The sequence below is a fragment of the Corythoichthys intestinalis genome, chromosome 20 (genome assembly GCF_030265065.1).
Source record: "Corythoichthys intestinalis isolate RoL2023-P3 chromosome 20, ASM3026506v1, whole genome shotgun sequence".
Classification (NCBI taxonomy): domain Eukaryota; kingdom Metazoa; phylum Chordata; class Actinopteri; order Syngnathiformes; family Syngnathidae; genus Corythoichthys; species Corythoichthys intestinalis.
The window spans coordinates 23,014,876-23,040,289 of record NC_080414.1 but is presented as its reverse complement, the minus strand read 5'-3'; the positions used below and the strand labels follow the sequence as shown (position 1 = coordinate 23,040,289).

General features: G+C 41.1%; 1 protein-coding gene across 1 annotated transcript; it reads left to right on the top strand.

The window, feature by feature from the left end:
- Nucleotides 1-295: 295 nt before the first annotated feature.
- Nucleotides 296-25,414, top strand: csrnp1b (cysteine-serine-rich nuclear protein 1b). The gene is made up of 5 exons (XM_057824115.1): nucleotides 296-706; nucleotides 13,267-13,465; nucleotides 17,185-17,444; nucleotides 19,646-19,942; nucleotides 22,425-25,414. The coding sequence occupies exons 1-5, from the start codon at nucleotides 308-310 to the stop codon at nucleotides 23,349-23,351; spliced, it is 2,082 nt and encodes a 693-aa protein (XP_057680098.1). The 5' UTR covers nucleotides 296-307; the 3' UTR covers nucleotides 23,352-25,414.

Genomic DNA, 25,414 nt, shown 5'->3' with positions numbered 1-25,414 from the left:
ATTATTTGAAACATTTTTTTTCCCTAGGACAACAATCCTTATTATTCCGAGATCATACTTTTTGTCATGTTTTTCAAAGAAGAAAAAAAGCTAAACCCACAGTTAAAGGGAAAAAACAGTACTGTTACAAAAATTTACTAGGAATACTTAATTTACAAGAGGTTCAAGCAAAGACTCAGTCGCTCACTCATCAAAAAATACCTTATCTTATTCCAGTAGCTTATGACTCAATTAAAATCGTGACTTGTGTTCTTCGCAGTGACCAGTACCCCCCTCCTCCCCTTCTCGGCGCTTTCTACCTCACCCAATGATGTCAATGCTTCTGTTCTCCCTGCAAACTACAGTCACGCAGGAGGAGGAAGAGGCGGAGGCAGGAAGCAGCGTGGGCCGCCTCCTCTGCTGTGTGTCACGGCCTGCGTCACAGCCACACGCCGGGAGGGAGTTTTCCACTGACGAGACCGAGAAAGAGAGAGAGAGACGGGGAAAAAAGCCCGAGCGACTCGCCGCTGTGCTCCAGACAAGAGGACGCGCTCGAGCCGCACAGAGGAAGACAATAGCTCGCCGAACCCCGGGTGTGAAGATTCGTGTCCTCGGGGAGGATCAGAAAGTGAACCTTCCACGTTCCGCTTTATGGTTTCCCACGCATTTATTCGGATTAATCCCATTATTTGCCACTCATGTTGATCGGACAGCCGGACACTTGCTGGTGAGTACTATGTTCCATTGTAGTGAAACGTGCAAGATTTTAACCTCTTTAAATTTGTCATTCGTAAATTTCGGGTTGTTGTGGAAGTAAATAAAGGACACGCGGTGAGTTTGTTAGCGTCACAGTTGGACTCAATTCGGCGAAATTATCCAATCAATCATTGAATGGGATTGCTCAACGGTAGGATCATCATCATCAGAACGAGGTATAAGTTATGTGTTATTTGTGCCTTTGCGCAAGGCACTTAAACTGACACCGCCACTGTCACCTGCACCCCGCGTGATTCCTGCCATTTAAAAATCCACTTAAAAACACCCCACTTTGCTTTCATTGTCTCCTCCACCTTACACTAATTCATCTTCATTAGCACAATACGCGCAAATTTATATTCATGATCCCAATCTGCTTTACTTAACGTCAACTACACGCGCGTTTTTTGTTTTTGTTTTGTTTTGTTGTTTTATTATGTGGATTGTGGTTTAGTTTGTAGCTTCATTGTGTGTTTGCTCCCCGACTGGAGAGCACTTTTAAAAAGCGTCTCTAGCGCGACCTCACCCGGATCATTTTTGGAAATCATGCTTTCTGGAATGACACACACACACACGGGAGGAGAATGATCCTTTGTTTACTGACACAGCTTCCTTTCCTTGTGCTTTTCCTCCCACCAAACACTCTTTCCCCATGTTTTTACTTGGAATGCTCAGTTAGTAGCTGGTATGGTCCTATTTGGGGAATTTGTTCCATTGACACACTGTGATGATGAGCAATGGATTGGTTGTTCAAACTGTGGTCTGCACGCCACTGATGGCCCAGCGGGAAATTCCAGAAGTGGTTCATGAGTCATTTTAAGGATTTTTTACATGTTGGTTTATGTACAGGATTTAAAATGTTTCTTAGGGATGTGCTACAATTGTCATAAAATAACAGGGCTGAAGAATAAAAAGGGCAGTTTTTGTTGAAAGGAAATGTAATTTCATTGAAACGAAGACGGTCTTGGTTTGGAAATAGGAGGGGGAAATTAATTGTAGGATTGGGGAATATGTAGTAACAAAAAATAAAAATAAATGTATAATAATGGGGAATTTGCAAAGCAAATGCAAAATTATTTGGTGAAAAATGTCATTTTTGGGGTGTGGAAGGATAATTTTTTTCAATGTTTCAATCTGATCTGCATTTCACAACTTTTTTTTTTTTTTTTTTAATTCAGTGCAATTTTATCCAGATTTTTTGTGTGTGTGTGGGTTTTAATTATTTATTTGTTTGTTTTAAATGTTTTAGTGTATTTCGTGAATTAGGTGAAAAAAAATAATTTTGGGGGAAGTGGGGGTAATTTTTCAATCAGCATTTGACAACTTTTGGTGTTTTTTTTAAAAATTCAGTTTTCAATTTTCTCCAGAATTTTTTTTTTTTGTGTGTGTGGGGGGGGGGGTCTTTAATTTATTTTATTTATTTATTTATTTTGTTTGTTTGTTTTAAAGAAGGTGAAGAGCTGTTTAAATTTGTTTTGAATATAGTGAATTCCATGAATTGGGTGAAAAAAATAATCATTTTGGGGGAAGTGGAGGTATTTTTTTTTTAATGTTTCAATCAGATCTGCATTTGAAAACTTTTGGTGATTTTTTTTTTTTTTTTTTTTTAATTTAGTTTGCAATTTTATCCAGATTTTTTTTTGGGGGGGAGGGGTCTTTTATTTATTTATTATTATGTATTTATTTATTTTAAAGCAGGTGAAGAGCTGTTTAAATTAGTTTTAAATATAGTGAATTCTGTGAATTAGGTAAAAAAAAAAAAAAAAAAAATTGGCGGGGGAAGTGGAGGTATTTTTTTCAGTGTTTAAATCAGATCTGCATTTGACAACTTTTGATATATATTTTTTTTTAATTCAGTTTGCAATTTTATCCAGATTTTTTTGTGTGTGTGTGGGTGTTGTTTGTATTATTATCTTTTTTTTTATTTGTTTCAAATTGGGTGAAGAGCTGTTTGAATCAGTTTTAAATATAGAGAATTTGTCCATTTTCTCAATTCTGGAAATTCTTGCAATTCAGTGCAAAAAGATGCACTGTTAAAAAAAAAAAAAAAAAAAAAATGTTGAGTGAACTCAAACGTTCTGATGAAATATATCAAGTAGAAAATTCCACTCGTGGTATTAGAAATGGGTTCGTTGTCCCCTGTACATTGGAATTCTGCATGGATGTGGCTCATCTTGTCACACCTGAAGTCCTACCGAGATCTTCTAGGCACAATGTTTAACATCACCAATTCTTAAAATGTGATAGATCCTTCACATGTGTGTCTTAAATATTGAACAAGTCTAACAATTAGGATCACTGGTCCTAAAAGAAGAAAAAAAACTTACTCAGCACACTGCAGGATAATCACAGGATCATTCAAGCTAATCTTTTACTTGTAGAAGTATCTGATTGTTAAGCTTTTGGAGATTTTGATTAAAAGAGGGCGAAGATGCATGTTTTATTGGACCTTGATTTAGTAACTGAATCAACAGTGCCTCTGCAGGTTCCACTACGCCTGTTCTTGGCAGAATACTGTAATGAATTCCAGACAAAAGTTCAATTCTTTCGGGTGGTGTACACACAGCGGACTCAATGAGCACACACTTCCGTGGAGTGTTTGCAGTAGCAGTATTGGGTTCAAGCGAGGTTGCCTCGCTTCATTTCGGTCACGCAGGATGCCTCCCTCTCTTTTGTGCTTCGGAGACGGGAGGGATGGAAGGGGGCCGGCTGAAAAGAATCTTCCCCCATTCCCTCCCAACACACGGCAGTAGCGAGCTCCCATCTGCTTTGTCCCGTTTGGGCTCTGAGCGCAACCTCTGAACCCATAGGGACCACCATTCCCACTTTGATTTGATTGAGATTTGGGATTTTTTTCTTTCTTTCAAATATCTCTTGATCTGGTTGGGAGTGATTTAACTTGATTTGAAAAAGTCTATGAAATTGTATGATTTTTAAATGACTCAAATATTTGAATTGGTTGACCAATTGTGAATGAGCTGCGCGACTTCATCTCCTTCCCTCAGTCTTGCCAATCTCCATACACTCAATACTGTCTCGACACTTCACCTACTGCATCTAATGTCTCTTGCGCGGCTTAAAAACGACATGTGAGCTCCACGTGCAGGCTAATTCCCCAGTCAGGTGTGTCCTGTGTGCACTCCTCGCCCGGTGCTGTCGGATTTTCCGAGAAAAACCCACATCTGGGTTCGATTGAGATCCTTTACAGGGAGAGCAGCGCTGCCAGAGATGGAATTCCTGCGGCTTTGGAGACATGACATTATTTATTTGCTTTGTGCGATGCAGCCTCCCTTTTCCCACTACCTCTCCTTTTTGGTAAACGGTGCCACGGGTCGAGGCAGGGGAACAGAATGTTTCTCTGGCAGTCTCCGGTGGGAACAACACTCGAGCAAAACAGGAGCTCTGTCCCAGCATCGTCCGACAGGCAGAGTTGTTCCACACTTCAAAATGACGTCAGTCCGACTATTACCGTAATTTTCGGACTAGAAGCCGCTCCTTTTGTCCCTCATTTTGAATTCAAGGATTCGTGGATTCAAGGATTCTTTTATTGTCTCATCAGTTCACATTTACATGTTAATGGTGAGAAATTGGAACTCAGGTCTCGTTTTGAAAGCCATTATAAATGCAAACTGAGTATAAAAGAGCAAATTGTAAGGTGCATAGAAACCTGCGGCTTATTTGTTAATTTATATGTTTTAATAGGTAACACTTTATTTGACAGTGGTGTCATAATTATGAAATGACACTATCATGGGCATTGATGAATGCTCATAACATATGTCATTAAGTGTCATCCGGCGAATTATGTCATTATCTCCATTTATGTCCAGCTTTGATTTTTTTGCATCCATTCAAAAGTGAGATAATTTGCCGGATGACACAAAATGACGTCTGTCATAAACATTCATTTATGTTCATGGCAGTGTCATGTCATAATTATGATGGTCTTATGACAGTCTTATTTCAAAAGTGTTACCAAATACCATAAATAGCTATTAATGAAACAACTAGAACAGTAACTGAAGAAATAATTAGCACAAAACATGAATTTTAATTATTTACATCTGTAGCGCTGCAATGCATTCTAGGAGGCATGTTAGACGTCAACAGTGCTGATAGTAGGTGGCAGCAGAAGTTGACTGTCTCCCCCAAGGGAGGAGTGAAGGTCAAATGAAGCTTCTTGAAGCAAAGAAACTTTGCAGCCAATTGGTTCAAAGCTTCATGGTGGTTCATTTGGTCTTATGACAGTATTATGATGTCGTTGTCAAATAAAGTGTTCCCAGTTAATATCTTTTGGTGTAAATTAGGGGCGTGACGAAATATCGAAATGGTGATTTATCGTGATACTTTGTATCCCAAAAGGTTATTGATATGCTCCTGTCAAGAATCAAGAGATCGTTTTAAAAGGTTGTCAATTTAAAAAAAAAAAAAAAAAAAGGCTGCCAGTGACGGTGCTCGGCGCCCAATCCATTTAGACTGGGAACGTTCGTTCATTCAAAACCAGAGCATTCACAGTCATTCGGTCCGATTTTCGGAGCATTTACAGGTCACTTGCTTTTCATTTTAGGGCATTTACAGGTCATTTCCTGTTGCATTTGAGTCACTGCCTATTCATTTGGGTGATTCCGAGGTCATTTCCTGTTCTGTAACGCAAAATAAACAGCAAGTGACCCCAAAAATACTCCAAAATCAACAGGAAGTAACTGAAGATCAACAGGTAAATGACCTCAAATGGCCCAAAATTACTCATCGCCTGGCATTGGCTGCCACTGACGGCCATAGACGTTCAATCCGTTTGAAGTGGGAGGGATGGCAGCGAATGAACGAATGTTCATTCGCTGCCACCCTCCCATTTCAAATGGATTGGACGTCTACAAGTGATAAACTCATTCCAATTCACAGCAGAAGCTTGTTTTTCTGTTTATTAGTTTTTTGTAGAATATCTTAGAATGATTTCCTGAGCAAAGTATCGAAAATCGTTGTATCGCTAAATCTTCAGATCGTTATCGTGAGCTTTGTATCGCAAATGGTATCGTATCGTGAGGTACCAAGAGGTTCCCACTCCTAATGTAAATATCCCATAATCAGGGCCGGCCCTGGCCATTTGGGGGCTCTAAGCAAAATAATGCAAAGGGGCCCATATTTTTGGCCCACCATTTCGTCACAGTGTACTGCGAAACCCATACATGCAATCCAACCCATACGTCCATATTTTGTATATTTATCAGATTTTGTTGCGCTGCATACTTCAAACTTCTCACCCCAAATGATTTTCAGTACTTACAGTAGATAGCGCCAAACCTTTTTCTAAAAGAGGAAAGAAAGAAGTTAAGGAAGAACTTTAATTTTTTTAAGCCTGTAATCAAGTATCAAAACTCACAAAAGTCAAATAAAGCAAACTGTAGTAAACAAAATAGAATATAAATTAAACAATTGCCAGATTGGGGGCTCCCTAGTGGTCAGGGGCCCTAAGCAGCTGCATAGTCTGCGTATAGGCTGGGCCGGCCCTGCCCATAATACAGTGAGGACAGCTGCAGTTTATACTCCAGTGCGGCTTACATATGAACAAATGCCGTTTTTGTTTATAGGTTTATAGTCCGAAAATTACGGTAATTCTGGGATGAAGTTACAAATAGTGCGCAAAGAACTGGTTTACGCACCAATTTAAGAAAACGTGGCATGTCCAAGAAACTCAGTTACCGCTACACCTGAGTAAATTACTGATAGACTACATCATTTTACATTTCAACTGACCACAATTAGTTAGCAAATGTCCAGAGGTTTCGCAGAGATTATCCCAAAAAATTGTCCTACAACGTGGGTAGTCTTAAGGTATTTCTGATCGTCTTTATAAATGCGGTCAACAGTCGTAAATCCGTGTGTGTGCTCAACACAAACTTTGGCGAAACCACAGAATCAGCAATTGTGGCATTAACTGAAACAGCTGCCAATTAGGAAGCTACCTGAAACTCGCACTGTTGGCAGACAAAAACACTCTAAAACCAGTTTAAGATGTTATAAATCAGTAATTGCCATAGTGCATCCAAGGCAACTATGGAAAGGGCTGACACTTGGTCTCCTGCCATGTGTTGAGAGCACATATGTCAGTCGTTCCATTACAGCTGTGAAGCCGTAATTCTTTGGGATCTCTTCGTAGAAAAGTCTAAGGAATTTGTCCTCCCGTCACTTCGAAGAATTTGTCTCCCATCTCTTCTAGTGACGAAGCGAGAGGTGCGGTGCCCTGAGGCCTTGAGTCCCAACCTGCCTTGACATGTTTATACACACACTCACACACACTCCCGGGCTCATCATTATCACATTTTATGAGCCCTCACTCACTCAGTTAGACAGTAAGACAGACAGAGGCTGTGCAGGGTTGTCAGTCTGCCATGTAAATGCTCTCAGCTGGCTAAGATTAGTGCCACTCCCCCCCCCCTTACACTCACACACACTTTATCGTTATCAGCTGCAAAAGGGCAGAACAAGGCGGCACAAAGGGGACAAAGTCAAATGTCTTGTTGGTCCCTTGGATCAATGGCTGAGGGATTGACTTCGCTCTCTTGTCCCTGCGTGCTACATCTTTCTCTTTATCAGAATTTCAGTGCATTGCTTCGTCACTTAACTATAACTGGGATTTAAGCTATATCTAATTGGCATTCTAACTAATTTTGACATTGAAAAAAACTAACCAGTGCTGCAACGATGAATCAATTAACTCGAGTAATTCGATTAGAAAAAAACTCCGGATCAAATTTTGCTGTTTCGAGTATTCGTTTAATTTGAGCGGCATTGTAATGGTTTGTTTTGAAAGTGTTTGCGTTTAGTTTTATTGATTTGGATGGATACGCTGCCCTGTAGGGGCAACAGTGAATATGACATAACTAGTTTAACGTGGCTTAATCCAGCTGCTACCTGATAAGACCAACATCGGGTAAGTTTTTGCTTGAGTTAATGTTTTTAATGCATTTGTAATTTAGTTTACAGGTTTATTTAGCCATTTTTTGTGGTAATATATGTTTTAACGATTTTTTATGTGCATTGTAAAAAAAAAAAAAAAAAAAAAAAAAAAAAACATTTTATAGCATTTAAGCTAGCTGAGTTTTGCTATGCAAGTTAGCCAATTGTTCTCTTGTTGGACTTAGATCCTCATTTATTTATTTATTTATTTTAAACCGTTTGAGGCTAAATTCAGGTGTTTTAATTTATTTTTAAACCAGAAACTGCAATAGGGCTTTGCTGTGGTCGATATTGAACTATCATCTCACTTTCTGTATATTTGGGGACATTTCAGGGACAATATAAGGTCACCTCTTGTTGATTTGGGGATATTTCGGGGACACGTCCTGTTGCATGGCTTTCAATAGCATCGGCTTACCTGGGCACCAGTTGAATGTCAGTAGGCTGTAATGGTAAGTTTTTAGTCAAAAATCACAACCACACAGGGTTTTCTGCCGTTGACAATGAATGGGAAATTTGGACGTACATGGCTGTTAATGGCATGGACGTGCATGGCTGTCAATGGCATCAACTTCGGCGCCAGTTTAATGTCAATGGGCTGTCATGGTAGATGGTCAAAAATCCCAATGACCTATGTTTTCCTGCCATTGAAAATGAATGGGAAATTTGGACGTACATGGCTGTCAATGGCATCCCATTAGAAATGAATGGGACAGTTTTTGGGGAATTTCTGGGCAACCTTAAGTTTTTGGCTAATTCTGCATACGTTTATGCCCTTTGCCGTCCTGGAATTTTTGATGTGGAAATTTGGTCTAAAATTGTTGGACTAAATACATTAAATTTTTATTTTTTTTCTCATAAAACCCACATTCACGGACGAACGGATAATTTTGGGGGGTCATTTGAAGAATTCACTGCGTTGCATGAAAAGTCCGGTCACTTTGATATTTGAATGGTGATGGTCGGTCAAACGGTATGGGCTGTGTGGTGCGCCGAAAAAAATGCCATTCAAAAAAAGAGGCAATTTTACTATCTGGGCCTTTGCCTTGCAAAGCCCCGTCTAATGAAAGTGCAACTCTGCATAGTTTGAAGAAACACTCTGGGAATTTTTATTTTGTATCCACATGCTCTTTTTTAAAGTGCAATCTTAGCAAGCCTTTGTTTTACATCTCCAAAAATTTTAATTCTGCAGCCCACAACATGCTCCTAATCTGATTACGGAGTTATTCGAACTAACTAGTTGATAGATTAATCGACTACTAAAATAATTGATTGCTGCAGCCCTACTCCTAACACAACATGCACCTTGTGGAAATCCGACAATCAGCCCTGTGGTTAGAAAAAGTTAAATGCTCAAATTCTACGCAATTATCAGTTTTCATGACAGAACTGATCTGAAGAATTACACACTGACAACATTACACCTCAAATTCTACTGTCATTATCTTTCTCATTAGGTGTGCGCGTGTTTAGTTTAAGCCTCCCCACTGACAAAAAACAGAATATCAGTTTTTACAAGCATTGTCGCTAAAGTCACGCTAGAACATTGATAATCGGGTAGGAATGACATGACGCGCCTCTCTATTGGATCCATCTCGTGCCTTTTTAGTGACAAATCTCCTCTCGCTCTGAGATTTATCTTCCCTGAGTGCGCATCCCTTTTTTTAACCCACCAGTGATGGAATGACAGCGATGCATAATTTAGAGGGGAGTCGCGAACGTGCCACGCTGCCACTCGGCAATTTCCTTCAGGACACCTCACCGAAGCCTACTTTCCTGTCACTCTCTGTCATTAATATGATTATTGTCCACCGAATAAGTCATTGAAGCTTTATTGTCTTCTTCTCCTGCGCGTTCCACATTGACCACAAACTAGGATTAACCTCTCGCCATTGTTTCTGCCCGTTGAACAGGATTAGCAAATCAATGTGTCAGGTAGGCTGCAGTCAAGAGACAATGACCCACTTCTGACACCGCCACTCCTCCTCCTCCTGTCTCCCTTCTGGCTCACTGCAGCTTTTAATTAAAAAGACTTTGCTTAGCCGGCGCTATCCGCTCCCTGGAGGATTCCTCACAGCTTTGTTTTTTTTGTCTTTTTTAGCTGTTTTATTTTGTTTCTCTTGATTCCGCACCGGGTTGCATCATGCAGTTAGCTTTTTGTACCAAGGTGGTCTCCACGTGCTAAGCCCCTTTGTCTGTCGCAAGGTGATTCATTCATCATGTGAGCGGCGTAAGCCCCGAAAGGGTTGTCAGCCTCCCGCCCTTGAATCTCTACTTTATCCTTGTCGGAGGGTTGGCTGCCCTTTTTTTTTTTCCTTGCATAATTGCTCCCCTGTCGGAATGCACAGTGGACTAGTGGTTCGCACACCAGACAGTTCAGAGGCTCTAGGTTCTGAAGTTTGCATAATCTTCCCGTGCCTAGACGTTTTTTTGTCCTTAGGTGTGACATAGTTATCATGTGACAGACTGATGGCCAGTATCGTCTACCTTACCTCTTGCGATTTCAACACCCAAGACGCAACTGAGGACAAACGCTCAAGAAAACGGCTGGGTGGGCGCTCCCCGTTGCGTCTCTCCCCACCCTTGCAGAATGCTGACACTTGCATAACACACCCTGATAAGACACAGGCGGCATGCAGGTCACACTCTTCTTGGAACTCACGGGGAGAATCTCGTTTAGCCGCCTGCTTACTTAGCCCAAGGTCGCTTTGAAGCCGCGAGTCTCCCGACAGGCCTGGCTCGGCGCTCGCCTCGTCTTAATAGCCGACGTGCTGCAGAACAGACGTTTAACATGCCACGTGAATGTTAGTTACCCTGCAATTATCCGCAGAAAATCACTCTACTTTTAAACAATAAGCAAAATTGCAGGTATCTCCACCGACCAAAAATAACAAGAATGTTCGCCGTAACGGCGTTTGAAAAACCGTGGCAGCTGTTAGCGATTAAGCCGCCACTTTGAAAACATCGTCAAACGATGGCTTTATGGACAAAGTCGTAAAAAAATCTTTTCCTCTCCCCTCACTTCCTGTCAAAGTCAACCTATCCTGTTTCAGTCTGTTCGTTTATACCCCATATTAATCTAATATTCCAAGCTTTGTCATTTTTATTTGGTTGAGTGACTCCATAGACAAGTTACACAACACAACCAGCAAGAGATGCCTCATTGGTGTTCTGTTAGGATTTTGCAGTCGTAAACACGGACAGGTTTACGACTATGTGCCCCAAAAGTTTTCCTGGCATTCCCCACACCACAGAATAGTCATTAAAGATGATCTTTCGGCAATATCCGATAATGGGGAAAAACCCTCTAAATAGGCCTGATTATCACATATGCAATCAGCTTTAAGTATAACAAAGGCACTGTATAAGCATTATATTAGCTCAAAATTAAACTAAGTGTGCATACAGTGGGGCAAATAAGTATTTAGTCAACCACTAATTGTGTGAGTTCTCCCACTTGAAAATATTAGAGAGGCCTGTAATTGTCAACATGGTTAAACCTCAACTAGGAGAGACAATTATGAGAGAAAAAAAAAACAGAAAATCACATCGTTTGATTTTTAAATAATTTATTTGCAAATCATGGTGGAAAATAAGTATTTGGTCAATACCAAAAGTTCATCTCAGTACTTTGTCATGTACCCTTTGTTGGCAATAACGGAGGTCAAACGTTTTCTGTAACTCTTTGACAAGCTTTTCACACACTGTTGCTGGTATTTTGGCCCAGATCTCCTCTAGAGCAGTGATGTTTTGGGGCTGTCGTTGGGTAACACGGACTTTCAACTCCGTCCACAGATTTTCTATGGGGTTGAGATCTGGGACTGGCTAGGCCACTCCAGGACCTTGAAACGTTTGTCATGCTGAAAGACCCAGCCACCTCTCATCTTCAATACCCTTGCTGATGGAAGGAGATTTTCACTCAAAATCTCTCAATACATGGCCCCATTCATTCTTTCATTTACACAGATCAGTCGTCCTGGTCCCTATGCAGAAAAACAGCCCCAAAGCATGATGTTTCCACCCCCGTGCTTCACAGTGGGTATGGTGTTCTTCAGATGCATTCAGTATTCTTTCTCCTCCAAACACGAGAACCTGTGTTTCTACCAAAAAGTTCTATTTTGGTTTTATCTGACTATAACACATTCTCCCAGTCCTCTTCTGGATCATCCAAAGGCTCTCTAGCAAACCAAAGACGGGCCTGGATGTGTAATGGCTTCAGCAGGGGGACACGTCTGGCAGTGCAGGATTTGAGTCCCTGGCGGCACATTGTGTTACTGATAGTAGCCTTTGTTACTGTGGTCCCAGCTCTCTGTAGGTCATTCACTAGGTCCCCCCGTGTGGTTCTGGGATTTTTGCTCACCGTTGTTGTTATCCTTTTGACGCCACGGGCGAGATCTTACATGGAGCCCCAGATCGAGGGAGATTATCAGTGGTCTTGTATGTCTTCCATTTTCTAATAATTGCTCCCACAGTTGATTTCTTTACACCAAGCGTTTTACCTATTGCACATTCAGTCTTCCCAGCCTGGTGCAGGTCTACAATTTTGTCTCTGGTGTCCTTCGACAGCTCTTTGGTCTTGGCCATAGTGGAGTTTGGAGTGTGACTGACTGAGGTTGTGGACATGTCTTTTATATCAATAATGAGTTAAAACAGGTCCCATTAATACAGGTAGCGAGTGGAGCCTCGTCACACCTCGTTAGACCTCATTAGAAGACAGCCAGAAATCTTGCTTGTTTGTAGGTGACCAAATGCTTATTTTCCACTCTAATTTGGAAATAAATTCTTTAAAAATCAAACAATGAGTTTTTCAGTTTTTTTTTTCACATTCTGTCTCTCATGGTTGAGGTTTACCCTTGTTGACAATTACGAGCCTCTTTAATATTTTCAAGTGGGAGAACTTGCACAATTAGTGGTTGACTAAATACTTATTTGTCCCACTGTACATGGAACCACATTTTGATGGTGTTCCCTCGTCAGGAGCTCTTTTTTTGTGTTGTGTATGTGCATGTGTTTGCCTCTCAAAGGATTGATTGTTTTTATCGCTGAGGCAGCAGTCCCTCTCACGGGAGCGCTGAAAGCACGCAAGGAGGGCTCGTGTAACGCAACATCTTCCAGGAGGAAGCAGACTTCTTTGTCTGCAAAGGGGGTCACATGAGAACACGTTTAAAAGCACGACAAGGGGAAAACGGTTGCTAGGAAAGCCAAGATTGGGTAGCATTCCTTCTAATCAATGCGTTTTGATGGGATTTCGAAGAAGGGGTGAAGGGGTTTGCTCATTGTTGACTTATGCAAATAGAGACTGATTGATTACTTCCTTTGGCTCACTGGCTGTAAGCAGTAGGAGATGGGCCGCTCGTGCGCTCACATGGGCAAAGCACGGGGCGGTCGGCACGTATCGACGAATTGTGCGTGTGCGAGGCTGTTTTTTCTAGAATATTGCTGAATTTTTGATGGTTCTAAGGCAAAGCGAGTTTCACGCTTTACAGACATGCGAGCTACCAGAAAGCATTGTGTGTGTAGATTATATCCTCTCTATTCTATTGACCCAGATTGTTCTGATTTTGTTCCTAACAGATTGTCCACGCTAGCACCATGAGCGGGCTTCTCAAGAGGAAGTTCGAGGAAGTGGGCGAGGACCCGTGCTACTCCTCACCCTCGCCTTCCTCGCTCTCATCGGCCTGCTCTGCTTGGGACTCGGAGGGCGAGAGTTGCTACTCGGACACCCTGGATTCCACCCCCAGCAATCCCGGCTCCCCAGCAACGCATTTCAACAGTGAGTCAAGCTGGCCGACGGAAAATATTTTGCGTCTTTACGACTGTCGAGGCTCTGATCATAAAAACCCACAGAATTGGTAGGGAGGTGAAGGAATTTTATCCGCTGGCAGCCCCATCAAACACTTGAATCCCGCTTTTATTTCATGTGTTAAAGCGGGCCAGAGGGCTGATTCCCTTCATACGGCGGCCTTTAGCTTTGGTCTGTCTGGATGTCCGGTGCGAGGCCATTTGAGGACAACTTGGTACTTGGCAGAAGGCCATTTTGTTGTGGTCTGCACAGAGACATTGAACTAAAAGAATTTATATGATTGTCATAGCCAGAAGTAAAATCTGCACTGTATCATTTTGTTCTTACTGTATTGTACCTCTACTTACAAACATCTCTACATACAGAATTTTCAGGTTAAGACGCGCATCAACGGGAATGTATTGCCTCTTGTTACAAAAGAAATGTCAATTTCAATTTTTTTTTTTTAACATGAAAGTGCAAAAACATTAACCATTTTAAAGCCAGTACTTATTTCTCAAAAAGCCTATGCAACTCACAGCTGACCTTGAGATGCCCTTTTGCGCAAGAAGGTGCAAAAACATTAGCTGTTTCAAAGGCAGTACTTATTTCTCTCAACAATACGATAAAATTTACACTAGTGGAATGAATTCCACATTTTCTGGAAACAAACAAACTATCTTTAGAAATAAGACTTCTTTTAACCAAAATACTTTCTGTACTGTTTCGCATGTTGGTAGTGTTACCGCTGTACTTAACCCTGGTTTTAAAAGTTCTGCATCATTAGTAACTATTGTACACCACCAAACAACACACAAATTGACATGTCCCTGCCTGTCTCATACACAAATTTATTTTTGAGTCTTTTGAACAGGAGTACCGTATTGGCCCGAATATAAGACCACCCTGATTATAAGACGACCCCCTCTTTTTCAAAACTCAAGTTTGAAAAAAAGACTTTTTGAACACCAAACATTTTTTTACAGAAAATAATTACAGTACATTCGAAACAAATTATTATAACAAATTAATATATTTGAGCAAAAATATTTGAGATAGAAAATTTTGCATTTGAACACTTAATTTTTCATTTAAAAAGTTTTCTTTGATTGAAGCAATCTTTTTTGTGTTTGGGCCATATTATGATTAGGACATTTGTGTCTACATCATTCAATCCCCAAAAAAGGTTTTTCAATCAATATATATATATTTTTTTTCAATCAAAGAATAAAATTTTTTTGGGAATATTTTTCTATTTTTTTTAAAATTAATTATATGCTAAGCAAATGACTGTCGAAGGTGCTTGAAAAATAATTTTGACCCATTACAAAAATACATTTTTTTGTTCATGTCATTCATTTTTGTTGCAGTTTTATTGCTTTTAAAACTTATATATATATATATATATATATATATATATATATATATATAGGGAAGTCAATTACATGCAATGACACTTTTCGGCCTCTAGGGGGGCCTGGAGCCCCCTTAAAATCCGCTTATGATTAATACTTTTTTTTGCTTGTATAACCCTTAGCAAAAAGTATGGAATCACCAGTCTCGGACGAGCACTCACTCAGACATTTTATCATGTAGAACAACAAACTCAGATAAAAAGTTTGAAAAAATAACGAATTACCGTATTGGCCGGAATATAAGACGGCCCTGATTATAAGACGACCCCCTCTTTTTCAAGACTCAAGTTTGAAAAAAGACTTTTTGAACACCAAATTAATTTTTATACAGAAAATAATTACATCTGAAACAAATGATTAAAACAATATATTTGAGAGAAAAAGCATGTTATTTTTCCTCATTCAAATATTATTATCTGAACTTTTAAATATGTAAACTTAAGTGCAATGCAATCACAATCGTAAATGAATGGCTTCTGGTTTTTGAAATGTAAATAAACCAATCTGTTGTGATAAAACAACAAAATTGCAATAACTGTATTAACCATCAAAGTGAAGTCTAACTGTAACTGTAGTCTTGAAACAAATCTGAATAAGGAAAAACATTGCAATAAAATGATGCAAACTAGTTAAACTAGTAGCTGAGATCTGTCATGACAGAACATCGCTTCAATGATATATGGCGGCATCTAGCGTCGTGAATGGGGAGAGTGGCTGAGATCTGTCATGACAGAACAGCACTTCAATGATATCTGGCGTCATCTGGCGTCGTGAATGGGTATAATGTCTAGACCGCGAATATAAGACGACTCCCTCTTTTCCAGTCTCATTTCAATGCAAAAAACACCGTCTTATATTCGGGCCAGTGCGGTAAATCTCTTGCTCAGTAACTTCAGCTGCATCCATCATAACGTTTTGCGTCCGTTAAAGGTCTCCGGGCGGCAGACGTGTCTTAAAATCCATTCCGCTACTAGCGGCTGTCATGAAGTTATTCGGGAAAATAATCGTTTTTGAACATTTATGAAATATAATGGAATGAATCATCACGTGTCAAATCTCGATGCATTTAATAATCGTTTTTTTGGCACACCGCGAGTCAGTGTGCATCGTCAAAATATATCTTCGCCAAAAGCCGGAAAAAAGTTTGACCAAAGGGGCAAACGAGGCTTCCAGGAAAAGCGGCGGTGGCCACTTGCCAAAATGCTGGAGAACACACGGACCGTTGTGCGAAGGGCCGACTGGGCGCGCACCCAGCACAGGTGCTGAAAGAGAAAAGAAGGCGTGCAAACACAAACGGGGGCAGCACGTTAGTGCGTCATTGTAAAGGAAGTCGACACTATGTGAAGGTGCTCATTAGTTCGACTAGGGCAGAGATTGAGTACCCTCTAGGGATGGGCTTCTCAACTGGTTCCACCATGGGAACCACCCCGCCTCCCATAGATATGAAGTCACAGCTAATTTTAATCCAAGCTGCAGCAAACTACTTAAATACAAAGCACAGCAGATTTGAAATGGAACAATATGCCATAAAACTGTTAGAAATAATAGAGGAAAGGTTGTTCTGGAGTACACAGATGGATCGAGTTTACCTCAAGTGCTTCCATTCCTGTCGTTTCTAGGAATTTGGTGACAGCTGCTGAGAAAACACTAGGACTTTTACTCATGAAAGCTAATGACCAGCACATGTGGAGCGGAGTCATGTATTTCCATAGCGGGGGTGTGAACGGTGGATGGGGGGATCCCGCGTCTGGCACTTTAAGAGTAGGATGGAGGGGGCTGCTTGTTGGAGGATGTGGAATTTCTAAGCAAGCATCCAATAGTTGTTCTTCCACTTGCAAGAACATTTACCTTTTGAGCTTTGGCCTGTTACGGCACCGTTTTGTGGGAACGTGTCAGCTTGCAGGGTCTGCCCTTTCTCCCCTCTGAATCCTTCTCAAGCGTTAATTCCCCTTATTGAGCTGCAAAAGGTTCTTTTCGGTGTACGCGACAAGCCCAAGCGGATCGTTTTTTACGGCGGGGTCACTTTTACAGGATGTAAATGCACTCAAATTCATGTTTCGGTGTTAATTGGGTGCAAGATAAGGCTGTGAAAGAGCAGGGCAATGAATCAGAGGGGCGTCCGTTTTACTAGGCTCTGCTGCAGGCATTGGAAATTCTACTGGAGGGATATTACGCCCTCTTTTGGCAGAAATAAAAAGTGTAGGCGATGTACTTGGTCACACATGAGATGGTACTGCTTTAGTTACTGCTACATTCTCCTATGGAAGATGTCAACTTTTTTTCTTCTCTCCACAGCAACATCCATCCTCAAGAAATCCAAGCGTGCTCGCCGGAGTAATGTCACCTTCGACCAGGTGACGGTCTTCTTCTTTCCGCGGTGCCAGGGCTTCACCAGTGTGCCCAGCCGAGGGGGATGCACCCTGGGCATGACGCCCCGGCACAGCGCCCACCGCACGTACACGCTGACTGAGTTCGCCGCGGAGCAGCGGTTACTACGCCGGGAGAAGCTCCTCAACCGACTGCGGGAAGAGAAGCTGGAGGCTCTTAAATTAAAGGTGAGTAAAGAAGCGCAAAATTCCACTCCTCATATTTTAACTAATCCAACTACAGCATACTGAAACATAACGTTTCTCGGTCACTTTTCTTGTCCTGAGACTAAATCTGAAAACTAAAAAAATAAAATAATACTTGAAAATGTTGATAAAAATTATGGATAAGCACAGGGTTTCATCTAAAATACCATAATTTTCATAATAAACTGCTACTTTTTTCTCTAATTTTGAATCCTACAGTTTACAGTCCAATGCGGTTTATATGTTAATTTATTTGGGTTAATAGGTAACTCTTTATTTGACAGCTGCGTCATAAGATTGCCATAAGACAGTCATAATTATGACATGACACTATCATGGACATTATTGAATGCTTATGACATATGGGGTGCAGTTTGTAAAGCAGCACATACTGAAAATTACGACAACAATTTCTCACATTTAGCGCCACACAGTGTTTAAAACGTGGTGTAAATTTTTAGAGTCACTTTTTTTTTTTGCACATTTACAACATTATTTAGCAACTTAAATATTCATTTTTAAATAAGATGTTTTGTACCTGAATGTTTAAATACAGAACTAAATATTTAATTTAAATCTTAAATTTATATCCTATGTCCTAAATGGTAAATCTGGAAACGGTTGGAAGTAAATATTTAGGTTAATATGCAAATTCACCTAACTGGAGACCGGAAGTAACAAAATAAAAGCTGGAGCACACAAAATACTGTTTAAATAGTTTCTCCGAAATATGTATTTTACCTATATATTGTTAGTATCTAAATGACTCCTGTCTAAGAGCAGACTGCCACCGTTGAGTAGGTTTTATTCATTTTCAAGCAACGTAAACAAACAGTCTGAGCTGCTCCACCAGCTTTTATTTTGTTACTTCCGGTCTCCAGTCAGGTGAATTTGCATATTAAGCTAAATATTTAGTTCCGACCGTTTCCTAATTTAACATTGAGGATATAGGATATAAATTTAAGATTTAAATTAAATATTTAGTTCTGGATTTAAACATTCAGGTCCAAAATGTCTTATTTAAAAATGAATAATTAAGTTGCTAAATAATTTTGTACATGTGCAAAAAAAAAAAGTGACTCTAAAAATTTAGACCGCGTTTTGAATACCGTGCGGCGCCAAATGTGAGAAAATGTTGTCGTCATTTTCAGCATGTGCTGCTTTACAAACGGCGCACCATAATGACGCATTTCATTAAGTGTAATCCGACAAATTGTGTCAATAACTCCATTCATGTCCAGCTCCGATCTTTTACATCCAATCAAAAGTGAGATAATTCGGCATATGACGCAAAATGGCATCTGCCATTAGCATTCATTAATGCTCATTGCAGTGTCATGTCATAATTATGATGGTCTTAAGACAGTATTATGGTGCCACTGTCAAAGAAAGTGTTACCAAATACTATAACTAGCAATTAATGAAACAACTAGATCAGTAACTGAAGAAATAATTAGCACAGAGCATGAATTGTGATTGTTATTTACATCTGTAGCGCTCTAATGTATGCTAGGAGACATGTTGGATGACAAAACTGTTGACAGCAGGTGGCAGGAGAGGTTGACTGTCTTCCCCAAGGGAGCAGTGATGGCCAAATGAAGCTTCTTGAAGCAATGAAGCAATTGGTTCAAAGCTTCATGGTGGTTCGTTTGGTCTTATGATGCCACTGTCAAATAAACTTTTACCAGTTAATATCTGTTGATGTAATTATCCCACTATACAGTGAGGACAGCCATGGCTTATAGTCCAGTGCATCTTATCTATGAACAAATGCTATTTTCGTGTCAAATTTGGTCGGTAGTGGCTTATCGTCTGAAAATTACGGTACATTGTTTCACTTATGCAAACCCACCCAAAGTCAAAATTGAATCTCAAATGATTGTTAAAATGAAAATTTAAAATGTACTCATTAAAATTCAAACATAATATTTGAAACATTAGTTATTTGTAGAACAGGCACGCGACCCTGTTAGCATAACATTTTTAGCGATGAATCACAAAAGTTTTCTGAAATTGGTATAGCAAATTTATGTCATCTTCTATTTTCATCTTTCTCTAAAATAGTTGTCCTTAATCGAATGTAACTCATGTTTTTCAAGAATTTTAAACACCAGATGTCCTCCACTTCTGGAATAACCTATAGGATTAGAAAGTTCTCCATTGACCGGTTTTGTCGTCTCCAGCTTACCAAGAACGGAACCCAGGATAGCGAAGAAGCCGAGCGGCTGACGGTGGACGATATTCCCGAACGGGACGTGGACATGAGCGGCGCCAATTTCGAGGAGGGCTCCTTCCTCCAGCCGTACCCGTCCAAGCGGCGCTACGCTCTCCTCAAAGCCGCCGGCGTCAAGAAAGTGGACAAGGAGGAGAAGAGACAGCTGCATGAGCTCAGAATCTCCAGGGAACGTTGCGGATGTGACTGTCGGGGGTTCTGCGAGCCTGAAACTTGTGCCTGCAGCCTGGCTGGCATCAAGTGCCAGGTGAGAGAATTTTCAAAATTTTGAATTAGGAGTGGGAACCTCTTGGTACCTCACGATACGATACGATTTGCGATACAAAGCTCACGATAACGATGATCTGACGATATGGCGATACAACGATTATCGATACACTGGTCAGGAAATCATTCTGGGATATTCTACAAAAAAACAATAAACAGAAAAACAAGCTTCTGCTGTGAATTGGAATGAGTACATCACTAGTAGACGTCCAATCCGTTTGAACTGGGAGGGTGGCAGCGAATGAACATTCGTTCATTCGCTGCCATCCCTCCCACTTCAAACGGATTGAACGCCTATGGCCGTCAGTGGCAGCCATTGCTAGGCAATGAGGTAATTTTGGGCCATTCAAGGTAAGGGTGTAACTGTACATGTATTTGTATTGAACCGTTTCGGTACGTGGTGCTCGGTTCGGAACGGAGGCGTACCGAATGAGTTTCTGACATAATGTAACCCTTACTTTTCGAGGCTGTGAGCCGATCGGGTTACAGTTTCTTTCTGTAGATTATATTTACTCCTTCATCTCTACTATAATGAGGACCAACACGGTAGGATAGGATAACCCGGAAACGTCAACGGCGCGAGAACGTGGCCGCCGCGAGAACGCAATGAAACGCAGGCGTTAAAGTCAATCAGCCAATGCACACCAGTCGCAGTGCAGCCGCGTGTTAGACACGTTCCAGAAGCAGCTCAACACAACGCACGCGAAAAGAACGGCAGAGTTTATTATTTGACGCGAGACGCGACCCTCCTGCGTCAATACTACTACCGGTAGCTAGAATTGGGCAGATCGGAAGTCACTCGTGTAAAAATACGGTGGATCCGGTCGATTTTCAAACTAATATGCAACCGTAACCCACTTTTTGAGTCCATCAGCTCTCTTGAGTGGTAGATCAGGGCACAGTTGACTTGTCTTTGTTGATTTACTGCTGTCTTCTCTGCTATAGTAATAACCAACACGGCCCCGTGTTCAATACAAAACCCTCCTACCACAACAAAACAAGTAGGAACTAATATTCACATAGGAACTAAAGTTATACAAAATAAAATTTACAATATAAATGAATACTACATCACATTTGTAAAATATAAACACATAATAAAATAAATAATAGCCTATTCAAATAAACACCTGTAATTAAATAAGAATAATACACAGATCCTGCTTACACAATTAAATGTATTCATTTCTGTGTGGCACTTTAACTTGAGAAAATCCACCAATAAAGCTTTTGAAAACCGTTCATAATTTTAAAAAATGATTCATTTAGGCATTTCATTCGTAAAATACATGTTAAAATATTTGTCATTGCGATTGCTTTTCTCTTTATCACAGGACTTCTTTTTTCTTCTTTCTTTCAGAAAGAAAGCTGACCAATACGCCGCGTCTGAAAGGCAAATTGTTGTTGGATTATCTTTAAATACCCGCTACTTTTTGAGCAGAATTCTAGCTTTGTATCGGCTAATGTTCCTATTGTTGAAAGCACAAAGGTGTGTAATAAACAACCAGCACATTTCTATTTTGCATTTTGTTTTCTTACTGTACCGAAACTGAACCGAATCGTGACCTCAAAACCGAGGTACGTACCAAACCGAGATTTTTGTGTACCGTTACACCCCTAATTTAAGGTCATTTACCTGTTGATGTTCATTTACTTCCTGTTGATTTTCGGGTATTTTACGGGTCACTTCCTGTTTATTTTGAGTTACAGAACAAGAAGTGACCTGGGCATCACCCAAATGAATAGGCAGTGACTCATACTCAACAGGAAATGACCTGTAAAATCCCTAAAATGAACCGCAAGTGAACTGGAAATGCCCTGAAAATCGGACAGAATGACTGTGAATGCTCTGGTTTCGAATGAACGAACGTTCCCAGTCTAAATGGATTGGGCGTTGTAAATATATATGTATTTATGAAGTTTGGCACTTTTCACACATTTTTTAATTCACTTCTCCTACACTCCACACATAACGACAGAAAGAATGGCTCAAATGTGTACATTGTTTTGAAGAAGAAAAAAAAGCGTTTTACAACTGCAATCTGAGTGTAAAGCAGGAATTGTGTCTATAGTTAAGAAGGACTGAATCAGGGGCATGGAGAATGGATTGTGGTCATTGTGTCTGAAGTTAATGTATGTCTAGTGGTTGCATTTCCATATGAACGGCTGTTGTCTGTCATACAACGACTTGCCAATTCAGAAGCACTTGGGTCATTTTTGCCACCTCTGGGTTTTCCGGGGGAGAGGCCATATTGGCCATTGTTTGGGACTAGTAGGAGTACCAGAATTCTCTGGGACTTTTAGTGTTAAAACGTTATCTCGATTCTTGACTGGAGCATATTGATAACCTTTTGGGATACAAAGTATCACGATATCGCACTATTTCGATATTTTGTCACACCCATATTTTAAATAGTCATGTAGATTCAGGCTGGTTAACTAATGGGTTTTTCTTCTCCTAGATGGACCATTCGTCGTTCCCATGTGGCTGCACGAAGGACGGCTGCGGGAACACGGAAGGCCGCATCGAGTTCAACTCCACGCGAGTGCAAACGCATTACATCCACACTATCATGAAGCTAGAGCTGGAGAAGCGTCTCGAGGAGCAGTCAAGCACCGAGGAAGAGGCGGCGGATACCAGGCCGACGACCGGCGCCCCTCCGACGACTCCCGCCCGGTCCTACCCCTTCAATTCCGAGCTGGCGTCCAATGGGGACAACAGCTGCAGCAGTGACATGACGGACTTGTCGGAATCGTCGGCGCAAAGCGACGACTCTGAGGGCAACGGGAGCCCGTGCGGGCGGCGCGAAGCGCTGGACGTTGATGAAAAAGGCCTGAGCCGCATCCTCAGCTTCAACGACACGGAAAACGGGGACGATAAGGACGTTCGTTCCCGGCCGGCGCCGGAAACATTCGGCAGTTTCAGCATGGCGGACTTCGCAGACGAGAACGACAATGTCGACACGGCGCAGTTGGACAATCGGGCCGTCTCAGAACTTTTAGACGAGAACGCCAACCAGGGCAACGGGCTGTTTCACAGCGGCAGCGTCCCGCACACGCCCTCGCCAACCGTCGACCGCTCGGCGAGCTACAACATGGACCTCAGCCTCTCGTCCGAGTCGGACCTTGAGTTCTTCGACGGCTTTCCCTGCCTGGGGCCAAGCTCGCTCTACAACTCTCTCAAGGAGTACGAGCACATGGACAACTTTTTCCACTTCCAGCTGCCGAGCTACCCTAGCTTGCCGGCGTCGGGGGACCCGGGCACTTGCCTCTTGGAATCTCTCATCGGACTTTCCGAATCGGTCCCCGAACCGCCTCCCGCTTTTACGGACAATCAAATGTTGGAGGAAGCCATGAAGTTGTCTGTCATGGAGTCGGTAAAAGTTTGACTACGCGAGTAGTTCAAATTTGAGGATTTTTGGTGATTCATGTCGGAATTCGGAGGAAGCTGTGATCTTCTTTGCCTGAAGTCCAAACTAGCCTTCAATGAGTTTGATTCACGGACACCAAAACACACCATGAGAACGCTCAACCAAACCCAAGAACGGGAGCAGAAACGAGCCGTAACAACACAGCTGAATGTGCACCTCAGGGATTCTTTTTTTCATGGTTTTCGGACGCCATAGCTGCGATGTTTTTGCCTTCTTGGATGCCTCCCTTCTCGTCCACGTCCTTCAAATGACGTGGCTGGGGGAGCTCCTATTTTTGTTTTTAATAATACTCCCAAGAGGCTCGCATGGTACAAAAATAAAAGGAAAAAAAATCCCGCTCGATCAGCACTTTATCTGGACTCAAAGGCATCGTTTTGATCGCGTGGGATGTGTTTTACTGTTGAATTCTGGTGTTTTTCAGCTTAAATGATCCTAAAGCTGTACTGTTTTTTTTCTTTATCACATAAGTTATTTCCTGCAAGGATTCTAATTTATTTCCCACTCGGAAGCACTGTGCTTTCATGTCTTTCACAACCGTCAAGTGCAATCATCCTCATGCCCGTTTGTTTTTTTTCTTCTCGTTTTATTTAATGGAATCCTTAACGGAAAAAGGCCATTGAATTTATTTAATATGTGCTGACTAACTTATTATCTCACCAGTTATTTAATTCTTTTGGCAATAAAAATGGAGCCGTTGGAAGCCAAGCAAGAAAACTGTGGAAGAGGGGGGGGGAAATCGCTAAATTATGGCATTTATTGTATTTCTGCCGATGTAATGTAACCATAGAGAGAGAGAGATGACTAATATTTTGTAACTAACTTATGTAGGTTGACAAAAAGAGAATTCTAATGAAATCACTGACAAATTGAGTATTTTATTAAGCGGAAACATTTTCAATCGGGGGGAACAAACTTTATGATATATGAACTATATTACATTTATGGTCTAAAGTATTTTTCACGGGCAGTTTTCAGCGTCGTGTCGCTCCCAAAAACAAAAAAAACGATCGATTTGATTGTATTCTGAATTTTCCTCGGAAGTCTGTGACTCGAGTTACAGCGTGTTTTATCCATTTAAACAAGGGGAGAGGGGTTGCCTGATAAAAACTGCATATATTATACAATTTTTATCACGCGTGCAGAACCCTCAATGCAAAGTTGTTGCCTCGTTTTAAAGGAGACATATTATGCAGATTGTTTTTCACAATTTAAAATATATTATGAGTGTTTTATTATGCAAATCACTCTGTTTCGGAGGGGGCAGTTTTGGGAAAATGCAGCTTTACGTTACCATGACAACCTGTGTTGTCGGAGCCTCTGACTCGGTTTAATTTCACACCTAATGGGGTGGTGAGGCATTTCAGATTAGCTGTTTGTATGCAATCATTTAAAGTCGATTTTTTTCCCCATACTATGTCGCCTTTAAAATACTTTTCCCAGCAAGTTAATGTGATGGAAGGGTTCCAGAGTCGATGTACATATCTCACCTCTGTTCAGCAGCCTTTCGGCACTCCCTTTCATGCAGGGCGGGGGAACATTTCGACCTATGTTCGGGTTTTCCGTGTCATCGCATCAACTGTGTTCCCTTACTTCTGCTCTCCAACTCAATGCATGCAGGTCCCTCGGTTTGCTTGTTGAAAAGTGCAGCAAATTGGAAATGTATTCGCTCTTTGCCTTTTTTTTCTCTTTTTTGTATTCATTTAAAATTTTTATCCGATGATGCCGTGCAGTTCTCTTGTTCAAAAACAACGTGGAAAAACAGTGAGTGTTTATCAATGTCATGTATTAACTGTACCGCTCCCCCCTTTCTCCACTTCAAAGAACGTGTCTTACATGTTTGGGAGGGGGGGATTTTTGGGGCCTTTGTTGTTTATGTACATATTTCTGCTTAAACGCTCCTGCAGAGCAAACAAAAGCTGCTTTATTTTTTACATGCTCTCACTTTAACCTGCTGTTTGACGGTCTTTTCATCCAAGCCATTTTGACAGCCTGCCCCTCGATATAATAAAACATTTTCTAAA

What these genes read in the sequence shown, in the direction of transcription:
- csrnp1b (XM_057824115.1), top strand. Translation starts at nt 308, where the DNA reads ATGATGTCAATGCTTCTGTTCTCCCTGCAAACTACAGTCACGCAGGAG. An exon ending in GGACAGCCGGACACTTGCTG is followed by an intron (nt 707 to 13,266) that starts GTGAGTACTATG and finishes TGTTCCTAACAG; the next exon opens with ATTGTCCACGCTAGCACCAT. An exon ending in CCCAGCAACGCATTTCAACA is followed by an intron (nt 13,466 to 17,184) that starts GTGAGTCAAGCT and finishes TTCTCTCCACAG; the next exon opens with CAACATCCATCCTCAAGAAA.